The 12,873-nt window shown below is 57.2% G+C and overlaps 7 protein-coding genes across 7 annotated transcripts; 6 read left to right on the top strand and 1 right to left on the bottom strand.

Annotated features, from left to right (window-relative positions):
• Positions 1-602: 602 nt before the first annotated feature.
• PG997_002578 (uncharacterized protein) lies at positions 603-1,037 on the top strand (the record flags this gene model as incomplete). The annotated part of the gene is made up of 1 exon (XM_066806893.1): positions 603-1,037. The coding sequence occupies one exon, from the start codon at positions 603-605 to the stop codon at positions 1,035-1,037; it is 435 nt and encodes a 144-aa protein (XP_066670511.1).
• Positions 1,038-1,206: 169 nt separating this feature from the next.
• PG997_002579 (Secondary metabolism regulator LAE1) lies at positions 1,207-1,425 on the top strand (the record flags this gene model as incomplete). The annotated part of the gene is made up of 1 exon (XM_066806894.1): positions 1,207-1,425. One exon carries the CDS (start codon positions 1,207-1,209, stop codon positions 1,423-1,425), a length of 219 nt encoding a protein of 72 aa, XP_066670512.1.
• A 1,407-nt stretch (positions 1,426-2,832) lies between these two features.
• Positions 2,833-3,966, top strand: PG997_002580 (glycoside hydrolase family 5 protein; the record flags this gene model as incomplete). Its single annotated transcript, XM_066806895.1, has 2 exons — positions 2,833-3,728; positions 3,825-3,966. 2 exons carry the CDS (start codon positions 2,833-2,835, stop codon positions 3,964-3,966), a joined length of 1,038 nt encoding a protein of 345 aa, XP_066670513.1.
• Positions 3,967-4,534: 568 nt separating this feature from the next.
• Positions 4,535-5,590, top strand: PG997_002581 (uncharacterized protein; the record flags this gene model as incomplete). The annotated part of the gene is made up of 2 exons (XM_066806896.1): positions 4,535-4,670; positions 4,752-5,590. 2 exons carry the CDS (start codon positions 4,535-4,537, stop codon positions 5,588-5,590), a joined length of 975 nt encoding a protein of 324 aa, XP_066670514.1.
• Positions 5,591-6,472: 882 nt separating this feature from the next.
• PG997_002582 (beta-glucosidase) lies at positions 6,473-8,950 on the top strand (the record flags this gene model as incomplete). Its single annotated transcript, XM_066806897.1, has 5 exons — positions 6,473-6,581; positions 6,659-6,976; positions 7,032-7,309; positions 7,384-7,989; positions 8,048-8,950. 5 exons carry the CDS (start codon positions 6,473-6,475, stop codon positions 8,948-8,950), a joined length of 2,214 nt encoding a protein of 737 aa, XP_066670515.1.
• A 1,505-nt stretch (positions 8,951-10,455) lies between these two features.
• Positions 10,456-10,911, bottom strand: PG997_002583 (uncharacterized protein; the record flags this gene model as incomplete). The annotated part of the gene is made up of 1 exon (XM_066806898.1): positions 10,456-10,911. One exon carries the CDS (start codon positions 10,909-10,911, stop codon positions 10,456-10,458), a length of 456 nt encoding a protein of 151 aa, XP_066670516.1.
• Positions 10,912-11,737: 826 nt separating this feature from the next.
• On the top strand, positions 11,738-12,343 carry PG997_002584 (uncharacterized protein; the record flags this gene model as incomplete). The annotated part of the gene is made up of 1 exon (XM_066806899.1): positions 11,738-12,343. One exon carries the CDS (start codon positions 11,738-11,740, stop codon positions 12,341-12,343), a length of 606 nt encoding a protein of 201 aa, XP_066670517.1.
• Positions 12,344-12,873: the final 530 nt, after the last annotated feature.

The following is a 12,873-nucleotide window of genomic DNA, read 5'->3' on the forward strand; positions in this document are numbered from 1 at the left end:
TTCTTTCAGCTGTGCCGCTCGGATGGCTTCAGGTTGCTACACGCATTGTGCAGGAACGGACCATACTTATTGAGCTGTCAATTATCAAGGCGCAGGTAAGGATATGAAGTATGCAAGTTCCTTATTTCCATTTAGGGACTCAAGCTCCAGGCCCTGGGGGCATTGACCCGCCGGTCTACAGCACTGCTCCCTACCTGCCCACTCACCTGTAAGGCTGCCAACTGGATTTTTGAGATGGCAATGACCACCAAAGGTGATGCTCAACCTTGCGCATCATTATAACTATAATGTTTCCAGTGGTTGCGATTCTGAATGGCATCAACATCCCAGTCGTTGCGCGGCCGTGACGCCTCGTTGGCGGCAACAGCCAACTGCGCTTGGCAAAAAGTCCTTCCTTATAAGTGTGACCACCCCCGAGTAAACGGTAACCAATCAGACAAGGCCGAGAAGTTGTGACATGGTTGGACATGCAGATGACAGCAGCCAAGGGAAATTCGCAAACGAAATGGGCGATTGACCCCTCATTCGCCATCTGCTTGATCGGCTAAAGAGTCCTAGGAAGAAGAGGCAGGCATCTCACCAAACCAACATCAAACGTGATAATGACAGGCCACTCCATCCCCGACCCGGCCTCGGTCGAGGAGAACGGCCGGACGTACTTGGGCTACCGCGAGGGACGGTACCTGCTCCCCAACGACGGCGCCGAGCAGGACCGGCTGGACCTGCAGCACAAGGTATGGCGGCTGCTCCTCGACGACGCGCTCCACCTGGCGCCCTGGAGGGATGAGAAGGATACGCAGAAGGAGGCAGACGACGACGTCTTCCACGTCTTGGATATCGGCACGGGGACGGGCATCTGGCCCATCGAGCTCGCGCGCGCGAACCCGGCTGCGCGGGTCGTGGGGACGGGCCTCAGCTTGATCCAGCCGCCGCCGGACAAGGTCTCGCCCAACTGCCGCTTCGTGCGCGAGGACAGCGAGGAGGACGAGTGGGTGCATGAGGTGCAGTTTGACTACATCCACATGCGAGCCATGTAAGAGTTTCGTCTCTCTTCATCTTTCCCAAGGGGCGGCCTGGGTTTTATTTTTTGGAATGTATCTTATCTTTTGAATTTACCGCGTCTGCATGAACGTAACATCGTCGCATTTCCCTCTTCTGACCGGACATCTCACAAACGGGGCTATCAAAAACTGGCACAGCTCCTTCATGGACCACCGGGCCATGATCAAGAAGGTCTACGATAATCTGCGCCCCGGCGGCTGGTTTGAGTCGCAGGACTTCTCCTTCGACATGGTCGCCGCTGATGCGGCCACCGAGGCGATGCTGCCCGACTCCGCCATCAAGCACTGGCAGCAGTTGATGTTCGAGGGGATGAAGACTATGGGTCGAGACCTACGTGTGGCGAGGCACTACGGGCAATGGTGAGAAGAACCCACGATCTAATACACCCAATCCCCACGGATGCTTGCCATGCTCTTGTCAAGCCAGGGGAGTTCCGTGATCTTTTCTTTCATCTTCGACGCTTGTTATCTAGACTGGCAACTGTGCACTGACCAAACCAGGCTAAAGGAAGCCGGTTTCATCGACGTCGAGCAGAAGTAAGTAATTACAGGAGATTGGCTGGCTGGTTGGCCTGCCGCCGCTACGCTACTGACACAATTGCGATCCCACCCAGACTCCTCCTTTGTCCCCTCAACCCCTGGCCGCTCGACCCGAAAGATAAGGAGATCGGCCGCTACTTCGAGACGGACATCATCGAGTCTCTCGAGGGCATAGGCATGAAGATCCTTCAGCTCAAAGGCTTGTCCTCCGAGGAGATACGCGCGCTGGTTGGCGCGCGTCGAGCAGGACATCACAAACCGGCAGATGCACGCCTACACCCCCGTGTACGTCATCTACGGGCGCAAGCCGTTCGCTTGAAGAAGAAGATATACGGCGTGGAGTTGGATCATTCGTTGGTCACTGGAAATGTATGTAGTATTATCTAATCCGCTCTAGCCTCAATGAATGGGACGATCTGGCCAGATCTTTGTGCTTGTACAGTCTGGTAAATACGGCTCAGATTTCCGAAGCCAATTGCAGAAACACCCACGCCACGAGTGCATGGCTCTATCGGCAGAACCTCCGGGGCGTTGGTGGGGAGGGCGTTCTAGCCCCTGAAATACCCCAACGTTTATTCCGCCAATCACGCCAATCACGGGCGACGGCACCAGCCCGATCCAGGTCGACGGAGCAGACGTCGCATTCAGTAGGTCGGAATAAGCTCATTCTCGACCACATCTGATTCACGTTTGGTGCCGAGAAACGTCTATTGCACGGAATGTGCTGCCGAAGATTGCAGGCGTACGATCATGTAGTGCGGATGCCTCTCCTCCGGTCGCTCTAAGGTACGAACATGAATCATTAATCACGCTTCTATAAGAGGCAACGTGGATCGCTTGTCCTGATACCAAGTTCGGTACCAAGACAATCAAGCATTGCCCAGAGTCGATCATAGGCCTATCTCATCGTAGTCAAGAAACCACCAAGTCTCTTTAACATGGGTATCAACGCGGGACTCGGTGCCTTGCTGGCAGTCGGTCTGGCCGGCCAAGCACTCGCCCAGCAAGCGGCCTATGGCCAATGTGAGCCTAGCCCAGATTGACATCTATTATACCAACGACTAACATTTGGCAAATAGGTGGTGGCAACGGCTGGACAGGCGCGACAACTTGCGTGTCGGGATACACCTGCTCGGTCGTCAATGAGTGGTATTCTCAGTGCATTCCCGGCTCTGGTGGAGGTGGAGGCGGCGGCGGCGGCTGTTCGTATCATTACACCCCTAATCTCGTGATGGATCAGTGTTGTGCTGACCAACCGTCAACAGCCCCGACCACGACTGCCGGATCCGGCAGCCCAACCTCCGCGCCAGGCGGCAAAGTCAAGTACGCCGGCGTCAACATCGCCGGTTTCGACTTCGGCATGGTGACGTCGGGCACGCAAGATCTCAACGCCATCGCCGACCAGTCGTCCAGCGGCGTCCAACAGATGCGCCACTTCGTCAACGACGACAAGTTCAACATCTTCCGCCTGCCCGTGGGCTGGCAGTACCTGACCAACGGCAGCCCGACGGGCAACCTGAACGCCAACAACCTGGCCCGGTACGACGCCTTCGTGCAGGGCTGCCTGAGCCTCGGCACGTACTGCATCATCGACATCCACAACTACGCGCGCTACAACGGGGCCGTCATCGGCCAGGGCGGGCCCGCGGACGACCAGTTCGTCGCGCTCTGGACCGCGCTCGCGAACAAGTACAAGTCCCAGAGCAAGATCGTCTTCGGCGTCATGAACGAGCCGCACGACCTCACCATTGGGACCTGGGCCCAGACGGTGCAGAAGGTGGTCACGGCGATCCGCAACACGGGCGCGACCTCCCAGATGATCCTGCTGCCGGGCACGGACTACACGTCGGCCGCCAACTTCATCAGCAACGGGTCCGGCCCCGAGCTGCTGAAAGTCAAGAACCCGGACGGCGGCGTGTCGGGCCTCATCTTCGACGTGCACAAGTACTCGGACTCGGACAACAGCGGCACGCACGTCGAGTGCACCACCAACAACATCGACAACGCCTTCGCGCCCCTCGCGACCTGGCTGCGCTCGAACCGGCGCCAGGCCTTCCTCAGCGAGACGGGCGGTGGCAACGTGGCGAGCTGCGGGACCGTCATCTGCCAGCAGCTGGACTACATCAAGTAAGTTTTCCTTGCCCTCTACTTCGAAAAACACGCCATCTCTTCTTTTACCAGAGAATATCTGCAAGATCAGTGTTGACTAATGGCCTCCAACAGCGCCAACAACGATGTGTACCTGGGCTGGACGTCGTGGGCTGCGGGAGGTTTCGGCTCGTCTTATGAACTGGTTGAGACTCCCAACGGCAACTCGGATACCTACATCGTGTCTCAGTGCTTCGCCGCGAAGTGGAAGAACTAAGTTTGCGTTGCGGCTCATGCCTCGGGATATGCTAGGGGGTCGGTCTCATTCTGGGCAAGCATTCTAAACATGCCGTTGTCGGAGGCTAGCAAGTACACGAACACTGCCGATACGGAGAAAGAGAGGATGTCGGTCACTCCCGAATGGGCTTATATGCTAGAATAGAAGAAATTCGAGACTATTAATGGGTACTGTGTGGCCCATCAATTGGCCATACATGCACCTAGAATGTTGGAGATAAGACGCAGTGAGGTATGAACGTGGAGTTCGAGGTCGGGGAGGGAGATCCACTGATTTAGCATCCGACAGCGCTCCGAGGCCTTTACGCTTATCACCCGCTGTAAACCGAACCTCCTAAGTTAAGTAGTAACGAACTCTAGGGTGCAATTGACGCAGCTACAGCTAATTACAAGAGGGGGAGAAAGTATCTGAGGGAAACTTTGGTCAATTCAAATATATCTCCAGTCATTGATTTATTGAAAGTTTCTCCATCCATAAAGAAATATGGCAGAAGGAAAAGCGCGAGTTTTGATTGTCGGCGTTGGTGGGGTTGGAGCCATGGCAGCATATGCCCTGGAGATTGGGGGGGAAAGCCGAGGTCACAGCAGTGCTACGCTCCAATTATGATGCTGTAGCTGAGAAGGGGTTCAAAATCGACTCGATCGAACACGGTCATGATATCAAAGGATGGCGTCCGTCACATAGTAAGTTCTCTTGACCAGGAAAAGGCCGGTGCAGAGATGCAGCCACCCGATGACTTGTACACGAGCTAACCAATTCAACAGTACGAAAGACAATACCTGATGTCGCACAAGAGAATCTCAACCCATTTGACTTCATTCTCGTAACCACCAAGAACATCCCCGACGTCCCTCCCACGGTGGCCGATCTCATCGCCCCCGCCGTGACCCTGGGGGAAACCGTCATCGTCCTGTCCCAAAACGGCCTCAACATCGAGCGGCCGCTCATCGCGCGCTTCCCCACCAACCCCGTCCTCAGCAGCATCTCGCTCATCGCGGCGACCGAGACGGCGCACGGCGAGATCCTGCACGACGATGTAGATGCCCAGTACATCAGCCCCTTCGCCAGCCCCAATGTACCATCCCAGACAGCCGAGGCCGCGGCGCGTCGGTACATCGACCTGTACAACGCGTGCGGCAAGCTCGACATCCGGTACGAGCCCGACGCGCAGCTCGCGCGCTGGCGCAAGCTCGTGTACAACGCGAGCTTCAACTCGGTCGCCGCCGTGCTGCGCATGGACACAGCGCGCATGCGCGCGAGCCGGCACGTCGTCGACGACCTGGTCCGGCCCATCATGCGCGAGATCGTAGCCGCCGCCGCGGCAGCCGGTTACCAGTTTCCCGAAGATCTGCCCGAGAAGGTGATCCGGGTCGACCCGACCGACACGGCGTTCAAGCCCAGCATGTGCCAGGACGTCGAGAAGGGCAACTTCCTGGAGGTCGAGAACATCGTGGGCGAGCCCCTGCGCGAGGGCGAGGCGCGCGGGGTGCCGATGCCGACGCTGCGGACCATGTATGGGCTCCTCAAGGGGCTGCAGCTGCAGGTTAGGGAGGCCAGGGGTATGTGGGAGCCCACGTTCGAGGAGGATAATCCGTACAAGTAAATCAGTAGCAAGACAGAGACTCACACGGAATTGCGGTTATACTTCGCTAAAACAATGACGAAAGAGTGGTCCTGGGGATGATTTAGACGGTAAAGTTGTTGCTGTTACCTGTTTGCCTGTTCAATCGGTCAAAGCCGGCAGTTCCGTGTGACGTGGGTTGCCCGCTTTGTGACCTTGTGACCGTCTGCCAAGTGAGGCTACTGTAAACCTACAGCGCAGATCCGGGTATTGGGTTCGGGTCTGGGGTTAGAAGTTATTCGAACAAACACAGTCTTGTAGAGTTCGATATCTGTCAGGCTCAACCAATTGACTTATCACTCAAAATCCCTAGGACGATGAAAGCATTTAGCTACGGGCGACTAGAGCCTCACCACGTTTCCGCGTTTGTTTAGCAGTGTTTGGTGAGGGATTAGCGAGTGTAGTGCCAAAGTACCCGCCGCAGAGAGGCCCCGACTTTCAATGGAGATTACGGGCGCCGGAACAGTGGCCCGCGGCCCACCCCACAGCGCGTTTGCCCTGGGCAGGCAAAGGCAAGGCAGGTTGTTGCGACGAACAATTCCCCTAGGGCATCGCGCCGGAGGACATTCCCATTCGATCGCTCGATTCCTTGGGTCGTGCAGGAGCGGTAAAGCAGACCTGTTTTCCCCGGGTTTTCACTTTCGAATTGTTCCATTTTGTTCTAGTTTGCATGTCTGCATGTAATATTACATACTCCCTCACACCTCACGCAAGTCACGCCCCTGCAGGTCTGTCTGTTGAAGAAGCATAAATACTTCAGGGTCGGGTGCACAACAGGTAGAGGCTTTAGTGACCACACCCTACACTTTTCTTTTTGAGGAAGAGTGATGTCTGACGGGCCAATCAAGACAACTCAATTGGACAATGTGGTTTCTTCCTGGTAATCGCCTCCTTGCGGCGGCTGTGGTGGCTGTCCTCTGCAGCCAGCCGACAGCTGCTAGCAATGCACAATCCCCACTAGTGCATCCCTCCCGTACGTAAACTCCTGTTCTCGCCCCCAACATCATCGATGCTAAATGGCTCACTAACTCGATGTTCTACAAATTACAGCCTCTGGGAAAGGATCCGGACTATGGGCCGGCGCCTATGAACAGGCCCGCGCGCTGGTGGGCTCCATGACACTGGAGGAGAAGGTCAACATCACGCGCGGTTTCGCCACAACCGACAATGTCTGCGCCGGCAACACTGGCACCGTGCCCCGACTCGGGTGGCCGGGCATGTGCCTTCACGACGCTGGCAACGGCGTCCGCGCCACCGATTTCGTCAGCTCGTTTCCCTCGGCTATTCATGCTGGCGCGAGTTGGGACAAGAACCTGACGCACCAGAGGGCGCTCTACATGGGCATGGAGTTCAAAGCTAAAGGGGTATGTATCTTCCACCTTACTCATTCCCCCACTAGACCGGGACTGACAGCTGCGGTAAGTAAACGTCCTCCTAGGCCCCAACGCCGGACCCCTCGGCCGCTCGCCCCTAGGCGGCCGGAACTGGGAAGGCTTCTCGGTCGACCCGTACCTCTCGGGCCAGCTGAACGCCGAAACCATAGTGGGCCACCAAGAAGCCGGCGTCATCGCGAACCTCAAGCACCTGATCGGCAACGAGCAGGAGACGAACCGGCGTCCCTACTTCGGCGCCGAGGCCGTCTCCTCCAACATCGACGACAAGACCCTGCACGAGTTCTACCTGTGGCCCTTCATGGACGGCGTCCGCGCGGGGCGGCTTCCATCATGTGCTCGTACCAGCGCGTCAATAACACGTACTCGTGCGACAACAGCAAGCTGCTCAACGGCATCCTCAAGACCGAGCTGGGTTTTGAGGGGTTCGTGCTCCTGGACTGGTCGGCGCAGCATTACTTGGGCTCGGCCAATAACGGCCTCGACATGGTCATGCCGGGCGGCGGGTCGTTCGGCAAGAACCTGACGGAGGCGGTAGGTAATGGGACTGTACCAGAGGAAAGGGTCACCGACATGGCCACCCGGATCGTCGCGGCTTGGTATCTCGTCCACCAAGACGGAGACAACTTCCCCACGCCCGGCTTCGGCATGCAGAACCTGAGCCTCCCGCACGAACAGGTCGATGCGCGAGACCCGCAGTCGCGGCCCGTCGTCCTCGAGGGGGCGGTGGCCGGCCACGTGCTGCTCAAGAACGAGCGCAACGCGCTGCCATTCAAGGAGAACCCCGCCATGCTATCCGTCTTTGGGTATGATGCGACGGTCCCGAAGACGAAGAACACGGATACCCTCTTTAACCTCGGATACACATCCTCGCCCGAGATGGCGCAGGCCGTGCTTGGTACCGAACAGCACTTTGATCAAGCCGCCCGAGGTGGGACCATTGCCACGGGCGGCCGAGCTGGAGCCAACGGCCCTGCATACATACTCGATGTAAGTTCTCGAAAATCGTAACTATTACAACTAGATGCTGACCTCGATTACTCAAAAGCCCCTGGCCGCCATCCAATACCGCGCCCACCTCGACAACACATGGGTAAACTGGGACCTCGAGTCCGGCGCCCCGGACGTGAACCCGGCCTCCGACGCCTGCCTCGTCTTCATCAACGCCATCGCGACCGAGGGCTGGGACCGCGACGGCCTGCACGACGACTTCAGCGACGGCCTGGTCCTGCACGTGGCGTCCCGCTGCCCCAACACCATCGTCGTCGTGCACGCGGCCGGCGTCCGCCTCGTGGACCAGTGGATCGAGCACCCCAACGTGACCGCGGCCGTCATCGCCCACCTGCCGGGCCAGGACAGCGGGTTGGCCCTCGTGCAGCTGCTTTACGGCGAGGCGTACTTCTCGGGCAAGCTGCCTTACACCCTCGCCCGCAACGAGAGCGACTACGGCGCCGCGTACGCCCCCTGTCGCCCCGAGGAGGGGGATCTTGACTTGCAGTGCGACTTCGCGGAGGGCGTGTACGTCGACTACCGCCACTTCGACGAGGCCGGCATCGCGCCTCGGTTCGAGTTCGGGTTCGGGCTGAGCTACACGCGCTTCGAGTACTCGGGCCTCGCGATCAAGCCGGACGCGAAGCGCCTGCGCGCGGGCGCGTCTACGTACGCGGATGGGCTGTGGGATGTAGTGGCCACGGTCACAGCTACGGTTGCGAATGCGGGCGAGGCCGAGGGCGCGGAGGCGGCGCAGCTTTACCTGGGGATCCCCAACAGCCCGCCCCGGCAGCTGCGCGGGTTCGAGAAGGTGCCGCTCCGGCCCGGCGAGGAGGGCGTCGTTACGTTTGAGCTCACGCGCCGCGATCTGAGTGTTTGGGATGTGACGAGGCAGGCCTGGGTCGTGCAGGAGGGGAGTACGGTGTCTATGTGGGCGCGAGCAGTCGGGATATCCGGTTGACGGGGAGTATCGAGGTCTAGGAGGGCTCGGTACGGCGTCGTAATATGATGATGATGCCGGGACTTTAGATAGGTAGGCTTGGTTTCTATTGATGTGCTAGGCGGCAGAGTAAACTTCTTACTGCTCAATTCTATTTTCTACCTGCAATGGGGAGGGTGGAATGAGGCCACATTGGCAGCCATGCAGTCGGATTCCATCGTAATGCGTTTCATCAGAGGCAGAGCGGCGCGTATTAATATTCGCGCCGGCTATTCGTAGTCTGGTTTACCACAATTCCTATTCTACGGTGGTTCTCAAACATCCGAAGTCCTTATGATAGGCTACTACTATGTCATTCGACCTGGTCACGCTGATATACAGAAGTGTTTTTATTTCTTCCCCCTTTGCATTGGATTTGCAAAGGTGTAGCACACATGACCGTCCTTAGATGAGTCGATTGCAACCTGACGATGGAGAGATTGACGATTGGGCTTGTGGAAACCATAGAACTATGAGAGTTGCCCAGCACTTTGCTTACTGTACTCGTATATCGATCTTGCTAGTCCGTTGCCACGTGATATATATAGCATGAGTGGATATCACGCACTTGACTATTTAACCGACACGATTGCCTACTTCCAGGCAGCCGTAATGTCTAGCTTCGGGTTTCTTGTTCCTACTAGAACCTGATGCTTCCATCTTTGTCATCTTTTCCTACCTTGTCAACCGTTTAGAGAACATGGTACAACTCGTAGACCTCCCATTGGATGTCTTCCGACTTTTGATTTCAGCTACGGTCCAAAGACTAGGGCTCAAAGAGTCCCTGAAACTCCGCTTCACATGCCGTACGTATAAACCAAGATCGTTGTATTCCAGCTGAACTCATGCATTCTAGGCGTTTTCGCAGAAGAGGTATTCGATGCCATCATTACAACAAAAGTCATAGAGGATGTCGCACACGACCAGGAATCGATGCAAAGGATCAGGCATTGCCCCCGTGTCATTGCCCGCTACCTCCTGCACCGACTCTATACCGATAAACTCACTACACATAACTGGATCCGGACTCTGCGCGTGACTTCTAACTTGTTCCTGCAGCAAACGGGCCTGGAAGGCGACCCTTTGCAGGTCCGGCGGATACAGTACAGTGCCTGCTACTGCCTAGCTCTCGTGAAAAGGGCAGACGTGTTCAAGGCTATGTCGGGTATGCCATATGGCGAAGACTCCGAGTATGAACTGGAGGGTGCTAGTTGGCCGAATTGCCTTGCCATAGCGGCATGCACAGGGGATCTGTCGTCGGCGAAGTTGTTCAGCAGCTTGTGCCGCTTAGATCCGGATCCGCCATCTTTCTTCGGAAGACCCTCCTGGGCCGCCGCTGCGCATGACCAGCTAGAGGCACTGCAGTTTTTCTTAGATCAAGGCGCCAGCGTCCAGTATCCCCGGATTAGAGGCCATAAAAACATGGAAATCGGGAAGACCGCCCTGGGCGCAGCGGCCTACATGGGTCACCAGCGCATCGTCGAGCTCTACCTGCAACTACCGCCGAACGGCGACCCAGCCCCCAAGCTGAAGTCGCGAGCCAGCTGCCCCGGGCCATCTACTTCGCGGCGCAGGGCAACCAGCCCGCCACGCTGCGGACGCTGCTCGAGCGCTACCGTACGACAGAGACCTGGGACCCCTCGTTCCTGCGCACCCTGGACCAGGCGCTCGTGTGCGCGAGCCGGCGGGGCGCGGCGTTGGCGGTGGCGGTGCTGCTGGAGTTCGGCGCGGACCCGAACGAGACGGACAGCATGCCGCGGTCGTGCCTGCAGAACGCGGCGCGGGCGGGGGGACGCGGAGACGGTGCGGTTATTGGTGGGGGCGGGGGCCACGGGCGAGGCGAGCCGGTGGTTGCGGAGAAGGACGCAGCCGGGGCTGGAGGAGTCGGGGAAGTTGAGGGCGGATGCGCTGACGGAGGCGGGGGCGAGGGGGTATACCGACATCGTGGGGATTCTGGAGGAGGCTGAGAAAGGGAGGGGGAGCGGGCTAGGGAGGTGGAAAGGGAGGAGAAGGGGCTGCGGGATCGAGAGGGTGGTTGTAAGAAAGGGTTGGAAGGCAGCGATGTTCAGTAGGAGTATTGCCCGAGTTGATAGGTTCCTTGGTATGCCTTATTTAGGAACTGGGCGTCTATCAATAGGGACAAAGTAAACGGATGTATGGACCTTTGCAATTTAAATTATCTTTTGGTTCCAATATATAAGAGCGACCCGCGAAGTGAGTTGTCCCATGATACATAAGCACAGAGAAATCGTTGGTCTGGATGGTGTCTTGCAAATAGAAGTCGCGGTGGCATCTTTGAATCTCTGATTCCTCAAGAGAAAGAAGTCCTTATTTGGGTAGCACTGGAACTGTCGTCAATATAAGGAAGCCGAGTGAGCACGTTTGAGCAGTCTTGGAATGCTGCTTCCCGGTTTCTGCTAAGTCAATCTGAGCTCAAGTCTCGGGCTCCAGTCTTGAATTGCAAGTGCCAGATTGAAGGTATTGAGTTGACAGGCAACTACAACCGAGCATGATTACAGTTAAGCAGGCTGCCAATAGCAGGCGCCACGCAGTTAGATTGCTGTGCAAGGCAGCAGCTAAGGCAGCCACTCCCGCACCGTGACTGGTTACACGCCCAAGCCATGCGACACTTCACAAAGCCAACGTCCCCTCACTAGAGCATCAACAGACCGAGGTATTGCAACATCATTTTTTGTTTGTTCTTGGTCAATACTGCTTTTTCTAGGCCAATACTTCTTACAAAGAGTCTGGCAACCCCCAACTGTCACAATGCAGTCATTCCGCCGTCCTGGTTTCTTGAGACGGGAACAGCGCGGCCCCTGGGGCCTTTCGCTGGACGGAGATCTGTACAGCCAGGCCCCCAATGCCTTCACCCACCGAGCCGCCTTGTACAAGGCCCGCATCTACGCAGCGGGAGCACGCAGCTCGTTCGAGATCACCAACGCGGCGCCACTGACAACCACCACCAACACCGATGGTGGTGCCAACAAGGACAACCCGATGGAAGCCGGGCTGGGCGACCTGGACTACCTGCCGACCGAGCTCGTCATGATCGTGCTGGAGCACTGCACCCTGCGGACGCTGCTGCGGCTGCTGCGCGTCAACCACGCGGCCCACACCATGGTGTGCTGCCTGCGCGACTTCGACGCCGTGGCCGATACGATCCAGGGCAACAAGGCGCGCGCCCGCGGGCCCTACCCCAAGATCTGGGCTACTCTCATGCGCATCAACACCTTCCACGGCATGCGGCAGCTCATGCTGGGCAAGACGTGCGACAAGTGCGGCGGGGAGGGGGCCAAGCTGCGGGTGGCCAAGGTCAAGGTGCTATGCGATAAGTGCCATGCGCCGTCGGGCTTGAAGCAACTGATGTTCTAAAAGTGGGGAGGAGAAAGGGGGAACAGGAATCCAGGATGCTCAGTATTGTTTTGGTTGGCAGGCAGAGAGACTTACCATGGACTCGGGCAATGGGGGCTGCGATGGATGAACGGCGTTTGAGGCAATTGAAGAAAGCCAAGTTATGAAATCATGAATTTTACGCGTCTATTGACCATCATACTCCAATTGCTTCCACTGTCAGTGTGATACTACGTAAATGGCCAAGCTGCAGTCATTGGTTTGATTGTAAGCGGCTCTCAGCGGTGCCTGGACTGATGTTGGCGTTATCGATAAGTGAGATATATTGATGGATGTTGCTACTGCGGGGCATGATGAGAGCAACGGTCGGGCCGCTCCAGCGCCGGTCCGCCAGCAGCGCAGCCAAAGCCAAGGGTCCAAAAAGTCCAAGGAAGGCCAAAGTCCCAGGTCGACGTCTAATTGTGGATCAATTTGGTCGTCGTGCACGGACTATTGGCGCCTGTCAATCGCAAAGGCAGCCAAACAACAATTTTTCAAGCAGAGGGAAGCTA

The sequence above is a fragment of the Apiospora hydei genome (genome assembly GCF_038363865.1).
Source record: "Apiospora hydei strain CBS 114990 chromosome Unknown utg000004l_segment0_segment0, whole genome shotgun sequence".
In the NCBI taxonomy this organism is placed as follows: Eukaryota; Fungi; Ascomycota; class Sordariomycetes; order Amphisphaeriales; family Apiosporaceae; genus Apiospora; species Apiospora hydei.